This window comes from Mya arenaria, chromosome 17 (genome assembly GCF_026914265.1).
Source record: "Mya arenaria isolate MELC-2E11 chromosome 17, ASM2691426v1".
In the NCBI taxonomy this organism is placed as follows: Eukaryota; Metazoa; Mollusca; class Bivalvia; order Myida; family Myidae; genus Mya; species Mya arenaria.
In genome coordinates, this window is record NC_069138.1 from 41,679,900 (window position 1) to 41,699,296 (window position 19,397).

The window sequence follows — 19,397 nt, forward strand, 5'->3', positions numbered from 1 at the left end:
AGCAAACATGTTAGTTTTTAATGTTACATACACCTAATTTTGTTGTTTTATCGACTTCACTGAAAGTTGAATTGTTGTACACTCTTACATATCTCTGTTCTAGTTTCATTATAGACTTAAACATAATTGAGATATATATGAACATATTTTAAAGACATAGAGCATTCATCGAAACTTACCCAGTAGTGTTGCAAATAACATTTGACTGTATCAGCAATGTTTGTGCCAAAAACTGAAGTTCTTTCGCACGGTCTGTATTTCAAATCACAATATCCTCGGTCCGGGATTCCGTACATAGTTACAGGTTTCGATAGGTCTACAGAGCAATCTGAACTGGCGAAACCCTCGTTACACTCACAAGTCCCTGAAATATACAGCTATTTCAATACTGTTGAAAGAATAATGCAATGAAAAAACAAAGAGATAAACCAAGTAGCCTTCTTTCTGCTTTGATCACTCCTCATCAAATCGTTTAGCACGACATGGCTTATTCGGATGAAACTATAAACTAACAACACAATGGAAACTGCATCGACAAGCCTTGTTGCGTACGGCATACAGGCACTTAACAAAAGAAACATAGTATAACACTACAACAACAACGACACATTGAAAAGGGTTTTAAAATAATGTTGGGGTTACCGCCTTGGATCGGTTTGCGAAACAGGAATTCACTGGGAGTTAAAACTTGTTTATGAGTACTCAATCTCACATCCAAACTAAAAAGCAGTTCTTCAGTGTTTGTTAATAAACAACATTTCCCCTATTATATGTCAAATAATTTTCTTTCAATTCCTTGTTTTAGAATACATACATATTTATAAGGGAGAAAGATAGAATTTTGAAAATGTTTTGGATTTAATTTGTGCTCCTCAAATGTTTTCAATGTTTCATGTGGACTTAGTTATGCTGTCATTTAAAAAAAAACAATATCAGTGCGTGAACGTTTGGCCATGATTATTGTTCTTTAATTTCTCACATTTATTATTTGATATTGCTTTTATTAAACTGTTAAATACATTGCTAAACGTCTTTTACTTACTGATGTTATATGCGCCTCGTCTTAAACTTACCGTTGTTACATACACCGTGAATTTTACTTGTTGTTACTTGCACCGTTCTTCCTACCGTTGCTACAAGCATCAAGTCTTTATTTTATCGTTGTTAAATACACCACGTCATTTACCTCTCGTTGTTAAATGCAAACCGTTTCGTTCTTACTCTTGTAACATGCATACTGTTTTTTATTTACCATTGTTACATTGTCACCCGACTTTTATTTAAACTGTCACATACACCCAACGTTTCTTATCTCATTTCACTGTCACATGTACACGGATTTAATCGACCGTTGTTACATGCTTCATGTTTGCTTTCCTTACCGTTGTTGCATGCACCATGTTTACTTACCGTTGTTAATGCACCATGTTTGCTTTCCTTACCGCTGTTACATGCACCATGTTTGCTTTCCTTACCGTTGTTGCATGCACCATGTTTACTTACCGTTGTTAATGCACCATGTTTGCTTTCCTTACCGTTGTTGCATGCACCATGTTTGCTTTACTTACCGCTGTTACATGCACCATGCTTGCTTTACTTACCGCTGTTATATGCACCATGTTTGCTTTCCTTACCGTTGTTGCATGCACCATGTTTACTTACCGCTGTTACATGCACCGTGTTTGCTTTACTTACCGCTGTTACATGCACCATGTTTGCTTTACTTACCGCTGTTACATGCACCATGTTTGCTTTCCTTACCGCTGTTACATGCACCATGTTTGCTTTACTTACCGCTGTTACATGCACCATGCTTGCTTTCCTTACCGCTGTTACATGCACCATGTTTGCTTTCCTTACCGCTGTTACATGCACCATGTTTGCTTTACTTACCGCTGTTACATGCACCATGTTTGCTTTACTTACCGCTGTTACATGCACCATGCTTGCTTTACTTATCGCTGTTACATGCATCATGTTTGCTTTCCTTACCGATGTTACATGCACCATGCTTGCTTTACTTACCGCTGTTACATGCACCATGTTTGCTTTCCTTACCGCTGTTACATGCACCATGTTTGCTTTCCTTACCGCTGTTACATGCACCATGCTTGCTTTACTTACCGCTGTTACATGCACCATGTTTGCTTTCCTTACCGCTGTTACATGCACCATGCTTGCTTTACTTACCGCTGTTACATGCACCATGTTTGCTTTACTTACCGCTGTTATATGCACCATGTTTGCTTTACTTACCGCTGTTACATGCACCATGTTTGCTTTCCTTACCGCTGTTACATGCACCATGTTTGCTTTACTTACCGCTGTTACATGTACCATGCTTGCTTTCCTTACCGCTGTTACATGCACCATGTTTGCTTTCCTTACCGCTGTTACATGCACCATGTTTGCTTTCCTTACCGCTGTTACATGCACCATGTTTGCTTTACTTACCGCTGTTACATGCACCATGCTTGCTTTACTTATCGCTGTTACATGCATCATGTTTGCTTTCCTTACCGCTGTTACATGCACCATGCTTGCTTTACTTACCGCTGTTATATGCACCATGTTTGCTTTCCTTACCGCTGTTAATGCACCATGTTTGCTTTCCTTACCGCTGTTATATGCACCATGTTTGCTTTCCTTACCGCTGTTACATGCACCATGTTTGCTTTCCTTACCGCTGTTACATGCACCATGTTTGCTTTCCTTACCGCTGTTACATGCACCATGTTTGCTTTCCTTACCGCTGTTACATGCTCCATGTTTGCTTTACTTACAGCTGTTACATGCACCATGTTTGCTTTTCTTACCGCTGTTACATGCACCATGTTTGCTTTTCTTACCGCTGTTACATGCTCCATGTTTGCTTTACTTACAGCTGTTACATGCACCATGTTTGCTTTTCTTACCGCTGTTACATGCACCATGATTGCTTTCCTTACCGCTGTTATATGCACCATGTTTGCTTTACTTACCGCTGTTACATGCACCATGCTTGCTTTACTTACCGCTGTTATATGCACCATGTTTGCTTTCCTTACCGCTGTTGCATGCACCATGTTTGCTTTACTTACCGCTGTTACATGCACCATGTTTGCTTTTCTTACCGCTGTTACATGCACCATGTTTGCTTTCCTTACCGCTGTTACATGTACCATGTTTGCTTTCCTTACCGCTGTTACATGCACCATGTTTGCTTTACTTACCGCTGTTACATGCACCATGTTTGCTTTACTTACCGCTGCTACATGCACCATGTTTGCTTTCCTTACCGCTGTTACATGCACCATGTTTGCTTTACTTACCGCTGTTACATGCACCATGTTTGCTTTTCTTACCGCTGTTACATACACCATGTTTGCTTTCCTTACCGCTGTTACATGCACCATGTTTGCTTTACTTACCGCTGTTACATGCACCATGTTTGCTTTTCTTACCGCTGTTACATACACCATGTTTGCTTTCCTTACCGCTGTTACATGCACCATGTTTGCTTTCCTTACCGCTGTTACATGCACCATGTTTGCTTTCCTTACCGCTGTTACATGCACCATGTTTGCTTTACTTACCGCTGCTACATGCACCATGTTTGCTTTACTTACCGCTGTTACATGCACCATGCTTGCTTTACTTACAGCTGTTACATGCACCATGTTTGCTTTCCTTACCGCTGTTACATGCACCATGTTTGCTTTCCTTACCGCTGTTACATGCACCATGCTTGCTTTACTTACCGCTGTTATATGCACGATGTTTGCTTTCCTTACCGCTGTTACATGCACCATGTTTGCTTTTCTTACCGCTGTTACATGCACCATGTTTGCTTTACTTACCGCTGTTACATGCACCGTGTTTGCTTTACTTACCGCTGTTACATGCACCGTGTTTGCTTTACTTACCGCTGTTACATGCACCATGTTTGCTTTTCTTACCGCTGTTACATGCACCATGTTTGCTTTCCTTACCGCTGTTACATGCACCGTGTTTGCTTTACTTACCGCTGTTACATGCACCATGTTTGCTTTCCTTACCGCTGTTACATGCACCATGTTTGCTTTCCTTACCGCTGTTACATGCACCATGTTTGCTTTACTTACCGCTGTTACATGCACCATGCTTGCTTTACTTACCGCTGTTACATGCACCATGTTTGCTTTTCTTACCGCTGTTATATGCACCGTGTTTGCTTTACTTACCGCTGTTATATGCACCATGTTTGCTTTCCTTACCGTGGTTTTATGCACCCGTTCTTATTCTTACCGTTGTTACAATCACCTCGTCCAAAGCACTCTTGCGGGCAGTCATTGATGACAATCTCATTTAACACTTCTGTCGTGTATTCAGGTTCTAAGGACTCCTGAATGACATCATCCGTGATATTTTCTACTTCTTTCCCGCCCACTATAAGTGAAATGTTTTTGAAGGCTTCTGCTGGGGGTGGAAGCGATGCAGACATCATCGAATAGCATTTCTTCTTTTGCAAGTCGACATGTGTTGGTGTAAAAACAGTGTCATTTATTGCCTGTAATTTAACAACTGAGCCATAAACCTTATTAACAGGTATATTAATGATAGAATATACACCAGCAATAATCTAAAAGGTAATGACCATGTTCATATCATTAGTGAACAAGTAGTTAGTAAATCTAGTTACCAAAATGTCATCCACACAGTTTTGCAAATAATCTGTTTGCGTAAAATTCTTTAGCTGTGAACAAATTCTTAAAACCGTAATGTTGAACGCATCCTCACAGTATGCCCAGGCGGTTGCGTTATCGAAAGTGATTCCGGTCAGTGGCTGTGTAAATAAGTCAATTAGATCATGAAGAGAGTCATTCTTGGATTAATGTGAATATCCCTTTTTTAATTTATATTGCATTACAAAACACTGAATATATCATCAAATGCTCTAAATGATATACGATGTGAAGTAACTGTACATGCTTGTTCTTGAATTATTCATGAAAAAGAAAAAAATTAAAAAGAATTAAAATATGACAAAGTTAGGAATTATCATCAACAACAACAACAACAACAACAACAACAACAACAACAACAGTCAACAAATATCTTTATTACGCTCAGGTCATACATACATGCCAACATGAGGACAAATAAGATTAGTCGGCAGTGTCAATAAGAGCTTAATAATACTAATACGAAAAAGGATGACTTTGTCCCGAGAGGCGGAAATATAATGGTTGTGTATTTTTTATGGTCGTACATGTATGAAATATGTCTCATGGAAAAGAGGGAGACAGTTATGTTAAATATCTTTACAGAATAAGAGGGATAAAAGGGATATACAATGAAGTGCCATATTTTTAAGGCTCTGCCTTGTACAAGCACATCGTATTAATAAGTTACAAACGGTATTGGGGAACTCAATATAATGACTTTAATTTAACAACGGACGGTAAATGTTTCACCAATAAGGCTACTACATCATATAAGCAACGTGCTCATTTTAGTTTCTGTTATTTTTCTGAGAAAACTAAGATAAACTTGTTCAATATTTTTTAAGGTTTTCATAGCCCCATACTTTATAAGGGTATACTAGTATTGGCAATATCATTTGGTCAAATAATTGTATTTGTAAGTCTGTCGGCAAATTTAGTTTGTAAATACGTTTATATAGAAAGTGCATTGTCTTTTTGGGATGTTCAACTAGATGTTTTTTTGCGTTAAGAAAACTTGCAAAGAATACTTAATTACTATTATATTTTCTCCTATTTTGAAATTATAGAGGGTCGGCCTACTAGTGCCCAAAACAACTACCTTGGTTTATCGATAATGACCTTTAAATCAAATGTACTGCAAATCAAACTCATCAATCATTTTTTTGCAAATCTGTTTTAGTTTCGCTAAGTAGCGATGTATCGTCAGTGTAAAGTAGAGCGAATATTTTCCGATAGGTGACCATGTTTTGTTCGTTGCGTACACTTATTTCGACTCCTGTATTGTTCAGAATGTGGAGGAAGGATGCCAAGTCATTCAGAAAAATTGCGAACATTTACGGTGACAAATTTTCTCTTCGCCGACCCCCTTGTCACTTTCAAAGAATGGTGTAAGTATGTTATTATCTCTTCGCTGTACAAACCGTATATCATACGTATAAATTAGCATGATGTGCCATATTGGAATAGTTTTCGCCACAAAAAAACTTTGTTAATACTGTCAAATGCAGAGGAAAAATCGACATAACAACAGTATTTTCATTTTCTTTCTAGCCCGTAGTAGATCCATAAGTTTATACAAACAAACATATGATCAGTGCTTGCATATTTGGCTTTAAAACCAGCTTGATTTTCGTTTAGTATAGAATTTTCTTCCAAATATTCATTCAATCTATAATTTAACAGTGATGAGAATAAATTTCGAAGATGACTTAGAATTGTTATTGGTCTTTAAATTTTACAATCTTGCGCACTTCCTTTATTTTTATGAATAGGCCGAATAATACCAGCTGTCCAAACTTCGGGTATATAACCGATCTCCAAGATAATATTACATGATTTGACATAAATTGGCATAAATGGTGCGCTCGTACCTTGAATTTGTTCGTTAAGGATGCAATCAAATTGAGACGGACAATTTCCGTTATTCAAATTGCTAATACATTTTTCAATTTCGCAACGGCAGAACGGCTGATTTAGTAGGTCATTATTTATTGTGTGGTCTAAAAGAGGCAACTCGAAAACTTCTTGATGGCTACTATCATTCAGATGTTTGATGTGGTTATACATATCTGATAAGGAGGGTAGAGCACTGCAAGTTTTTTTATTCACTATGTTAAGATACGACCAGTTCTCTTATCATTATCATTTTGTATTAGTAGCATTTGGTATGTTAGATAATTGAAGTGAACCTCTTTTACCCGCTTATTTATTAACGAAACCAATTATAATGGATGTCATCCACTCCCCCTTTGGAACCTGATACCGCTAATTTTGGACTCGGAATACAGTGTATTTAGACGGGATTCCTGAATGCCGCAATTTTTTAAACCCGCTTACTATTCAACTTGAATCAGGATCCCCGGAATCCGAATTACTAGATTTTGACCGGATCGACATTTTTTGGACCGGATATCGAAATATCTCTATTATTTGGAAAACCATTTAAAAGTCAGTCCAAATATGACTCTATTTCCGTATTCATGTTTTTTTAAATCTTGAACCTTCGAAAAAAAATATAAAGCCAATGCATAAAAGGGGTTAAGGGGTTAATGATTATTATTATATTTACAGATGTACGTATGTCCTGGTCTTGACACGAAAGTGTATACTCAGTGTGATATATATTGTTCGAAATTAATTTCGCTATTAAAATTTGATAATATTTTACTTTTATATTGAATCGACGTCACCAGCGGCGGTTCTTCGATTTGATGATGGGGGTAGAAATGTCTGAGAGCTCGGAACATACCTGTTCCGATAATCCAAACAGTTATATTGGTCTGACCTAGTAGCGGTGGTATGGTGGGTCCCAAAAACGGTATAAATAAATTTGAAAATATAGTGCCAGATTAGCGATTTAATTTTTATCACTGTCATTCATGTTTGCTTGCTTTGTTGTGGAATCTGAACCCAGTTTTCAAAATTATTGTAATCCACCGTACCGTACGACGGCAGTCGGAATATCGCCCAAAATAGGTCTGAATCCAGCGTACCAACGGGGGGGGGAGCGTTATGACAGCCTAATTATATGCAAACATTATACCATGCGAGCGATAGATATTTTACTAAAATGTCCAACAGATTTAGGTGTCAGGTTTTTAATATTGTGATTAAATAAAAATAATATATATTATGTAGTATACAACCAAGTTAAAACAATAAGAAGCAACAAAATTACTTACTGTTGACTGAGACTCCGTTTCATTCATTGATGTTACAGCACTTTCATGCGTATCAGGTTCCACGCTATTCACACCCCGTTTACGTCTTGTTACTCGGGTGGAAAAACATCTACCAAACTGGTCCTCATCGCCCTGAACATGGCAAGATCTTGGGTCAACAGCACTGCATATTAATTCATCCGTTATATCCCCGTTGTCTTCCTTGCAAGAACAAAAGCGTTTTTGTCCAGGCCACGGGGTAAGATGGTTGTTATTTTCAAACAGATTCCTATCATCCGGTACTCTTAAATGAAAGTCATGAAAAATAAGACGCTTCTCAGCTCATTTACCGTAGATATACAAAAAGGGTTTATCTTTTCTTTATCTTATTTTCCAAGGCATTGAAAGAATTCAAACCATTTAAAGACAGATATATATATGGGTGAGTAGCGCCTCTGATTGCGACCCCATCGCTCGAGGGCTTCAGTCATTATTATTTCATTTTCGAGGCGATTATCAAACATCAATCAGAAACCCAAATAACTTGTTTATTTTTTTTTTCATTTTTCAAACGATAAGTTTTTATTTTGGGGCAAGAATAAAAACTGATAAAACAAGACATATTATCAGAGATGCGTGTGATATCTTATGCGTGTGATACATAAAACTGGTTGCCAATCATAGTGAAAAAACCCTTTAAATTTAAATCATGGCGTCGTTACTTTTGTTAGCCTGATCTTTTTACGTGATATCACTCAATTTGATGTTCAGTTTAATTCGTGTGTACGGTCAGAAATCCGACTAATAAATAAGTTAATTCCCTTTTAGCCAATTTAACCTGAATATGCACAATATCAGTTTGGCATCAATTGAAAGGTTTTGGGTTGTTGATTATTTACATATTAAATAAAAAACGACATTATTTCTTTATCATCAAAATGTTACTTCATGTCATCTGTTTTTGAATACTACCTCATTGTCGTGTTAGCGTTAAATCTTTAGCAAGTATAATGCATAGATCGTTGATACATATGATTAAGTTACAAAATGCATTGCCTTTAAGAAGTGTAAGAACATGAATAAATTCACATTCTAAAATATTTGATAATTATCATTCAATCAGCAATATCACCTGTGTCGTTTGAAGAATCTAAGAAAGATGTTCACATTATCACGAAAATTCCATTTGAATACAAAGCCCAAATTCTCGATAGCAAGGACGTATTGTTAATAATAGTAAAATACTGTTTCTTAAAAATGGGGTATTTGATGTCTTGGTTGATGTATTTAATGTGTACATATAGTATATTGGAAACAACCGTCTACATACTTGCCATACGCGTAACTCTAGCACCACAAATGTTTTTGCTGAATTGTGATACTCATCTTCCGTTGTTGGAGATGTGCGTTCAGCATATTGACAAAATTTAAGGAAAATGCTGCCAGTTTTTTGGTCGTCTTCATACGTTTTAATATATGTTGTAAAAAATCAGAGCTCTTTATTCCACCTAGTTACTCAAATAATTTACTCACCTTAAGGCGAAAGAGTTTTTCTGTATTCATAGTAAAAACCAAAAAGGTGCACAACTCCTTGCACGTAGAGTGCTGAAATAGTGACTCAACAACGCTAAAAGGTCAGAGAACTCAACCATAACAACATTTAAATCACGTTTCCACTCATAATTGAACTTGTTATCCGTAACCGTTTATGGATAAAAATGATCGATGCTTGAGGTGCGGGTCAGAAACTGGAAGTGTGACTCCCGGAACTGTAGATATATGCTCCGGAACTTGGCTCAAAGCACATTTTGTAGATGGCAAGAGGTCCAATTACGTGTGTATCGTTGGGTTAGACATTTCACTTAAATGTTTTGAGGCAAAACAAAAAGTTATTTCAATGTCTCTTTATAGACTAAGGGTCATTCATAATTAACATCTTGAAATTTAGGCCGCCGCATTTTATCCATATCTATATGCAATTGGAATGATATTTATAGGAACTGTCTCATAAGAACGAATATGTTAACACATGATACAACTTGTTCCCGGTTTAACATAACTTAGTTCACTTATTTTATTTTGTTTTTCTTATAGAATAATGTATAGTTGACCATGGCATTTGGTTAATAATCGCACCAGTAGTAAGAATAATTGACCGATGGTAATTATTTTCACTTTGGCAATTATCAACCATAAGCAATGGTCAACGTCATCTTATTCTGTACAAAATAAATATTTTGCCATTTGACCCGGTTAAAGAAAGAACATTCATTGTTTTATATATCAGATAAATATGAATTAGCAAAAAAGCAGTTATTCTTACAACAAATTAAACAATGTGGAGCAATTGTGATCTTATTTATGATATATCTTTCAAGCTGAATCGACAATCATATAGTGTTAACCCTTCACGTAAATATAACACAAGAAAATCACTGTGGTTTGATGTAACTTTCAAAGAACATAAAAATATATTTTACCATAGCAAACGAGTATTTAAAGATTCACCTACGAACGAAGGTCTTTTAGCGTTTTAAGATGCTAGAGTTAGCTTTTGTGATGTTAAAGGCGAAGCAAACCGTGTGTTTGTAGCAAGGAACGTAATACGATAAGTACGTTTAGTAAATCTAGTCCCAGAAAAATCTGGAAATATATATTAACAAATATAAAGCTAAACTCTGCCCTTTTACGATTACAGAAAATTAGAAAACTATTTCATTTCAAAAGACATTCCAAGATAATTTTGCTGATATACTTTGACTCCAAGCGCTCTATTTTTAGATATTTAATTTTATTGATGACAAAGATATTAATCCTAAGGCTTGTTGCAACAGCGTCATTATTCCTATCATTAAGAAAGGTTATCGTTCTTGTGCTACTAAATGGAGGGATAACATTAATAAATATATATTTATAATTGTAAAAATATTTTAATCACCGTACGCTGTGAACGAGAACATATATTCAACCTATCAGAATTTAGGTTAAGAGATAGCCGTACTGATTTCATTTTTATATTACACACTTTTATTCAAAATGTTATTGATAACCATTCCAAGTTGTATTGTGTTTTATAGACTTTGAAAAAGCATTTGATACCTCAAGCGCTTTGGATTAAACTTTTGAAATCGGGTTTGAATTGCAAAATGATTAAAACGATTCAATCTATCCATCTTAAGGTTTAATTTTTTAATGAAAGATTCTGCGTTTATGTCATATTTGGAAATGTTTATCTTACTCTTGATGTTAAGCAGGGCTAAGCCCTGGCTCCATTATTGTTTATATTGTTTATCAGTGACATTAAAGAGTGTTTAGATTTTACCAACCATACGAAAAGAACTTAGCCACTCCAAATTGAAATTGAGTAAAATGATAAAAAGTGTCAATTTTGTAATGATTTTAGGGGACGAATTTCAATATCTATTAAAGTGTTAGAAAAATATGACATACGAAAGTATAGTAAATACGTAACATTGTTATTTTAAAAATGTTATACTAATACAAAAATAGAGTTATTCTATACAGAATGAACTGTTATGTAAATTGATAAAAGAAATCATGCTTAAATGTGGTTGGTGTTCATGTGCAATTGCTATTCTAAATGCTCCTTTTTGTCATAAAGTTCGACGTGAGCTATATGTAGTTAATTTCGCATGTTTGTAATCAATGAAATTGGAAAGATAGTTGCTTTATTGGCTATATTCCAGCAAGTCATAATTCTGTTTCTCATTTCCTTTTTTATGATGGATTTATTTGAATCAAGCAGTTCCTTTTAATCGAAATGTAAAGAGGAAATCGTGATATTTCCTCTTGATATCATGGGATTCATTTAAATTGCGTTCAATAGTGACCCGAATGTTCCAGCACCAAGAATATACCTCCAGTGCACACCTCCAGCACAGAGCCCATACCTCTAGCAACTTATCCTTAAAATGTATGAAAATGACCAAACCTGACAGCACTTACCTTCAATTTCGAAGCTATGAGCGCGCACCTCTAACAGCGGAAGATGCGCGCATCGATTTAACCGTACAGTAGCACCATCGGTGCTGAAAGTGCGTGTCTAGCAGTTATAACATATGATAATGAATAAGATAATAACCTCCATGAATGTCTCCAAGCAGTTTCGTCGTTTGTTACAGTTCCGTTAAGAAAAACATAGTCATTTGACCAGTTCTGATCCATGTAACCACAAAGACCTGATGGCTTTTTAGCGTCAGCATTTGATGGCCAGATGTCGACATTTAGAAAAGGTGCCCCGTATGCGTTCACCTGAACCTTCGTTTTTGTTGGAAGAACTATCTGCATATAACATAACAAAATAAAACAATCTTAGCCATCCTACATTCAGTCTGTGGACTTAATATACAAATGGCAATGATGATGTAAATATACTTAAATCACTTATCAAGTTCCTACACACACACAACACCAATCGGACTTACATCTATTCTTCCGTATGACGATGTGGTAATTTCTAAAACTTTCTCGTCTTCACAGGATGTAAACTTTCTTTCAAAAAAGTTTCTCGTTTCACAAGCAGATATGGAGAAGACATCCCTTCCGGCGTTAACGACGACACCACAGTTGCATGTTACTCTGTATCCATTCCAAACGTGTCCACAAAGTTTCGTTTTAATTAAAACCTATTATTAGCAGTTAAAATATTCATAAGTCTGATATGCTTTATAAATATTTTAAATGCCAACGAACAGTGCATGCTATATAAGGTGACTATTACATGATATAAAGATAATATTATCAGTCCGTAAGGGTTTTTATTCTATGTTTTTGTTTACTATCGAGTAAAATGAATACGAGGAAAAAGATCTCAAATATTTGACACAGAAATTAGAATTTTAAGGAGTTATTTCTTAAATAGTTTTAGGACAAGAACCTTGTACCTTAAATTCATATACTAAAATTACCAGCATATAAAACAAACCTAGTTGAAGGTTTTACCATTTAGAAGCAAAATATTTACAACATCCTTTCCTCAAATAGTACTGATATGTAACGTGTAATAGGTGACATGATATGTGACTAGAATTACCTGTATTTTTTCTTCAGTATTAATGTAAAGATACCATACACCCTCGTCGTGGTGTTCGAATCGCCTGAAACGATTTTTTCTATAAAACCATATGTTTTATGCAGAACACTGTTCAAATATACCTACACATATTTAATCGTTCGAACACGTCGTAAAGGATCATGAAGATACGGGTCGTAGCAAGTGTATAAAGTGCATGGAGTGGACACTTGTTAAGACTGTAGATAAAACATTATAGCTAAATACCAACGACAATATATTGAAAACATTTCTAAAAATAAAGAACGTGATAGGCCATTCGATAATTGGATTGGGTTTAATTATAGGTTATTTTCTAACGAGTAATGTCTATAAAATAAAACCTTTTATTGAAACAATACTTATGTGAAAAACTACAGAAACGCGCTCAGTAGCAAACAGTTTAAACATAAACCCGGTTTAATAGCTCTGGGTAAATGCAAAAGACAAAGAACACAAAAACAAAAAATCACAAACAAGAAAAATGGAAGAACAACACAAAACTCAACAGACAGCACAGTGCATACATACTATATCAAAATAGGTATGCTTATCAAGGATTGTTAGGTACCGCCTTGGAGCGGTCAGTAAAATTTAAATTCACCGGGGGTTTAAACCAGTTTACGTGCACAAACCTCACTCTAATCCCAACAATCCTAAATAAAGCAAAAAACGTAAAAGGTAAATCCTATCAAAGTATGCATTAACTTGAGGAAACTTAATAATAAAACAAAAAATAATAAACTTAAAGGTAAACCCCATGTACTTCAGTGATTAGAGATTCCAACTCTATCTGCAGACGGAGGACCTAATGGAAAAACTTTTCAGAGATACGATACGAGTTTCATAGTAAAAAGCATCAGTACTACTAAAACTGCGAACAAATAAAGAATACCTTTTTAAAAATAAAAGCGATATATATTAGCTAATCTTTTCTTCCAAATGATTAACAATGTAAAATGTTTGAAGAAAATGACGTCACATGCCAAAACACTCCGAGTCAGACAAAGAAGGGTTTAAAGATAACATGAATTTGCAAACTTTTCATAAAATCAAATGACTGATAGCTTAATTATGTAAGGATGATATATTCAACGCTATATTTTGTTTTAAAAAATCATCTTCAAAAACTAGAAGGCAAGAACTCTTAAAAGTATTGCCTTTATATCCACGGTTTAAATAAAATTCAAGTAATTCATTGAGTCAATCTGCCCAACTACGTGCTGGAAACATTTTAATTTTACGATTTTTTTTTTAAATCACCATTACAATCGGGATTAGCAATCAGCGAATAAGACTAATATTGTACTTTGATATAAGATTATAATGATCATTAACAAAATTTGAGAAAGTTTGCATTAATTTATAAAATCTGAAACCCTGTTTTAGAAGATGTTCCGTTTATTCACACAATGTCATTTAAAGAGACAAGCCCGAGTTCTTACCAAAATTAATACAGCCAATGAAACATTAGAAAACTACTATCATGAAAATAAACAGAGGATTTCTGTTATTTCGATACATTTCTATGTCTAGATAAATGTACTTTTGATTGAACAACTTTTGAAATATCATACCTTAAACTAGTCCATACAAACTACAAGTATGTACATACGGAAAAACAATAACTGGCACATCTGACCTACCTTCCGTCAAACGTTCGCATATGTGGATCGTTATGTGACCAACACTGTGATGATACTAGTTGACTGGTTTCTACATGTGCTTTAATCTAAAACAAAATACAGTATATTGCGATACTAATGTGAATGCCTCAGTTAACTAGAACGGCCTCATGATTGGTATACCATACCTGTATAAAAGTCAATACTTTGAACATAAATAACGATCGAATTAACTTTATTAAATCACTTGTTTCGAAAGCTTGTAAAATATGTTCTAAATACGAAATATATCATTCTGTAAATTTTGAGTTTTAACACCACTGTAAATCATAACAAATGCCGTTACTAAGGTTTTAAGCATGACTTACATTTAGTTTTACAAATCGAGATAAAACCAGTTTATACTATATTTTTATATTACCATGTATTTACCGTTAGTGTTTTTAAAAATGTCTTTTCAAAGAATGTGTGATGATGAGATCCCGTATGAAGCGAAACAGAAAACTCCTGATTGTATGTATTTTTCCAATCACCAGTCACCATGTCTACGTGCACTGAAACATTTTTCCCGACATCATCTTGACGAATTCGCCCACCGCATTTCATGTCATAGTCTTTTCCATCGCCCGCAGTTATCCTTGAAAATCTACAATCATTATTTTTCTCCAACTGAACTAATAGGACGTCTAAGGAGCACCCAGTTCTGTTTTTTTTACATCCAAAGGGTATGTTTAACCGAAGATTGATCGTCGCTGTCTTATTCTGATCATCTGCCGTGTCCACAAAAATTATCGGAGAGTCACTTAACACCTATACGGGGTGTACAAAATAGAAAATGAGATTTAATTGACAAGTGCCCTCTAGATGACCCGTTTATTTTTCACGAAGGTAAAACATTCGCCTAAAGGGCAACAAAGCATTTACAGGACAGTTTATTTTTATCATTAAGAAATTTTACACAAATTAAAAGTAAAGGTACATGTTTAAGTCAGACATATGTACATTCATTCTTGTTTAACTTATGCCAAATTTTTGATTTAATGGATTTAACGGTACCACCGTTAGTTTAATTTGCATTAAAACAAATCTTTAAAAGATTGTGTGTGTGCGGTAACAACTGCAGTGTTTTCTTTTAAAAATTCTGAAAATAACTTAACCTTATTATTGAAGTAATTTTTTGTCTTCATTTATGGATCATATTTATACATGCATCCATAATAGTGACAATGAACATGAGTATGAATACATCGAAATGTACTTTACCTTTAAGGAAGCCTATCTTTTTATATATGTTTCTGTACTTATTTCAGTAATATTAACACCTCAACTTCCATTCCCTAAATGAACTGCGTTTCGGCAATTGCGTTTATCAATCGATGAACGCAACATCTTCTGATATGTTTGAATTGAAATTCATCGTATAACAATATACATAAACTTTTTATCTTTTTATTGTTTGTATTGTGTCAGCAGGTACCGTAAAATATAAACACACATTTTAGAAAGTGTTAAGTATGATATGTTAAATGTATCGTTGCCATAAGTGTTTCAATTTTACGTTTAAAAGTGATTTCAAGTAATTGATCTTTTCCCGCGCTATCGTGACGTCATTTGATGAAACGTTTCCGGTTACATTCGTGTCGTTCTATTTACAGAATGGGGTAAGAAAGGATGACTGATTTATTTTAAATGAAATGAATTTTTTTGTGACAATTCTTGAACGAAATAATGCACTATTGGTTTAACTATAAGTAATGAACTGCGGGATTGATGTCATTATCGGGGATATGAACACAATTTGGCTGGTCAAAATACGCGTGGAGTCCTTCACACACTTTGACCAGACCAATTGCGATCATATCCCGAAATTGACATCAATCCCGCAATTAACTCCTTAAATAAAACTGTGAAAACCACAGGGACAATCACAGTCGACGACAATTAAAAATAACGCTGTTTAGAGGCATCAGAGAGAGCAGTAAAGACGATAAATTAGGCAAACAAACGTAAAATAACCACATCCATGCCGTTAGCATATTTTTTTTTGATAAACAATGATTACGTTCACTTAATTTCAGTGTGATTCAGCACTTTTTTCATTGTCGATGTTTTTCATTTGAAGTTATAATTAAACGTTATGACGAATATCAGCATTAATTGTTATATTCCTGTACATTATCTTCCAGGCTTCTGTTGAATGACTTAATTAATAGTCCAAATTAATGAGAATAAATCCTGTTGTTAAAAAAAATTACCATAAATTGTATCACGTCCAAATCCGAAATCAGTCATTAGTGAATAAGTCATTGACAAGGGAAGAAACCTTTTTATAATGAAACGAAGTTAGGGACAGATACAAGTATTTCCGCAAAAAACATTTAAGAAAAACAAAGAATAAAAACTTAATATTATCGTTTAAAATTATATGCTTGTCTACAATGTCAAATGTATATCGACGCCAGCCTCGATGCCCTGTATATGTAAATATATCCGTTTTCAATACCGGAAACAGTATAAATTAATTAATTTTATTGATTTAATAAATTTGAATTTGAGCAAAAAACTATTTAGAAACATTATTTTAATAAGGGTTGGACAATTTTATGTTTATAGTCCTACTGCTCACTTGTTCTGGGGCAAACTCCATGCACCGGATATTTTCCTTTGTAGGGAAGGGGGATGGGAGTGCCCCGTAGGGTCTGTCGACGAACATGAATGTCTCGAGCGTGGAAAGAAATTCAAAAAGCAAGGGAAACGCATAAAATAAATACAAAATTTGTTGATTTCAGTAAAAGATTGTTTTTTATTTTACTCATGGTCATAGAAAGTAATAGTTTGTGCATTGGAAACCCACTAAATGAAAAATAAATCGTACACTGAAATCAACAAAATTCCTCTGTATCTTAATGTTTATCGATTTGGATAACACAACAAATTGCAACTGTATATAATAAACTAGAGCTGTCACAGGAGTGACGAATACCCCCAAATGCCGCCTGGACACAGGAATGGCAAACCATACCTATGAAAAGAGGCCATAACTCCAAGGTTACTGCACATTGCATCTTCTTTTATCATGCATGTATTGTTTGTCCGGAAACCGTTTTTCTATTTTCGTAACAGTGCACAAAAACCTTTACTCCACTGGCCCCATTTTCAATCACAAGCATTGTCTTCACAGAGGCTGCCTATACAGCAAGTTTCATCACAATATCTCATGCCCAATTAAAGTTATGAAGCAGAAACCATTTTTCTATTTTTAGTAACAGTGACCTTGACCTTGGCCCCACCAGCCCCAATATCGAACTTGACCTGTATCTTCTGATGTTACACCTGTGTACCAAAAAATGTTCAAATCTGTCAAGCATTTCATGAGTTATCGTCCGGAATCCATTTTTCTATTTTTAGTAACAGTGACCTTGACCACACCAGCCCCAATATCGAACTTGATCTGTATCTTCTGATGTTACACCTGTGTACCAAAAATTGTTCAAATCCGTTTTGCCTTTCATGAGTTATCGTCCAGAAACCGTTTTTTTTTTTAGTAACAGTGACCTTGACCTTGGCCCCAGCAGCCCCAATATCGAACTTGACCTGTATCTTCTGATGTTACACCTGTGTACCAAAAAATGTTCAAATCTGTCAAGCCTTTCATGAGTTATCGTCCGGAAACCATTTTTTCTATTTTGAGTAACAGTGACCTTGACCCCACCAGCCCCAATATCGAACTTGATCTGTATCTTCTGATGTTACACCTGTGTACCAAAAATTGTTCAAATCCGTTTAGCCTTTCATAAGTTATCGTCCAGAAACCGTTTTTCTTTTTTTAGTAACACTGACCTTGACCTTGGCCCCACCAGCCCCAATATCGAACTTGACCTATATCTTCTGATGTTACACCTGTGTATCAACAATTTTTCAAATCTGTCAAGCCTTTCATGTGTTATCGTCCGGAAACCTTTTTTCTATTTTTAGTAACAGTGACCTTGACCTTGGCCCCACCGGCCCCAATATCGAACTTGACCTGTATCTTCTGATGTTACACCTGTGTACCGAATTTTTTTCAAATCTGTCAAGCCTTTCATGAGTTATCGTCCGGAAACCGTTTTTCTATTTTTAGTAACAGTGACCTTGACCTTGGCCCCACCAGCCTCAATATCGAACTTGACCTGTATCTTCTGATGTTACACCTGTGTACCAAAAAAAAATTCAAATCTGTCAAGCCTTTCATGAGTTATCGTCCGGAAACCATTTTTCTATTTTTAGTAACAGTGACCTTGACCCCACCAGCCCCAATATCGAACTTGACCTTATTTTCTGATGTTACACCTGTGTACCAAATTTTTTTCAAATCTGTCAAGCCTTTCATAAGTTATCGTCCGGAAACCGTTTTTCTATTTTTAGTAACAGTGACCTTGACCTTGGCCCCACCAGCCTCAATATCGAACTTAATCTGTATCTTCTGATGTTTCACCTGTGTACCAAAATTTTTTCAAATCTGTCAAGCCTTTCATGAGTTATCGTCCGGAAACCGTTTTTCTATTTTTAGTAACAGTGACCTTGACCTTGGCCCCACCAGCCCCAATATCGAACTTGACCTGTATCTTCTGATGTTACACCTGTGTACCAAATTTTTTTTCAAATCTGTCAAGCCTTTCATGAGTTATCGTCCGGAAACCATGAAAACCGACCGACCGACCGACCGACCGACAGACCGACCGACAGACAGACAGACAGACAGACAGACAGACAGACAGACTGACCGACCGACAAGCTCACTTCTATATACCTCTCAAACTTCGTTTGTGGGGGTATAATGATTTGATTATTTTTTTTCGAGATATACTAATATGTA

The 19,397-nt window shown here is 35.5% G+C and overlaps 1 protein-coding gene across 2 annotated transcripts in view; it reads right to left on the reverse strand.

The window, feature by feature from the left end:
• Positions 1–19,397, reverse strand: part of LOC128223684 (neurogenic locus Notch protein-like) — a 51,541-nt gene that overhangs the window by 13,889 nt on the left and 18,255 nt on the right. Inside the window, exons 1-10 of one of the 2 annotated variants that reach the window (XM_052932990.1) lie at positions 17,169–19,384; positions 14,975–15,352; positions 14,564–14,649; positions 12,900–12,963; positions 12,292–12,492; positions 11,949–12,148; positions 7,868–8,150; positions 4,661–4,804; positions 4,267–4,528; positions 180–364 (exon numbers count right to left, since the gene is read on the reverse strand). In XM_052932990.1, coding sequence (XP_052788950.1) covers positions 180–364; positions 4,267–4,528; positions 4,661–4,804; positions 7,868–8,150; positions 11,949–12,148; positions 12,292–12,492; positions 12,900–12,963; positions 14,564–14,649; positions 14,975–15,352; positions 17,169–17,255 — 1,890 coding nt within the window. In that variant the 5' untranslated portion in view covers positions 17,256–19,384. Of the gene's footprint in view, positions 1–179; positions 365–4,266; positions 4,529–4,660; positions 4,805–7,867; positions 8,151–11,948; positions 12,149–12,291; positions 12,493–12,899; positions 12,964–14,563; positions 14,650–14,974; positions 15,353–17,168; positions 19,385–19,397 lie in introns of those variants that run through there. The other variant, XM_052932989.1, reaches the window with a different exon arrangement.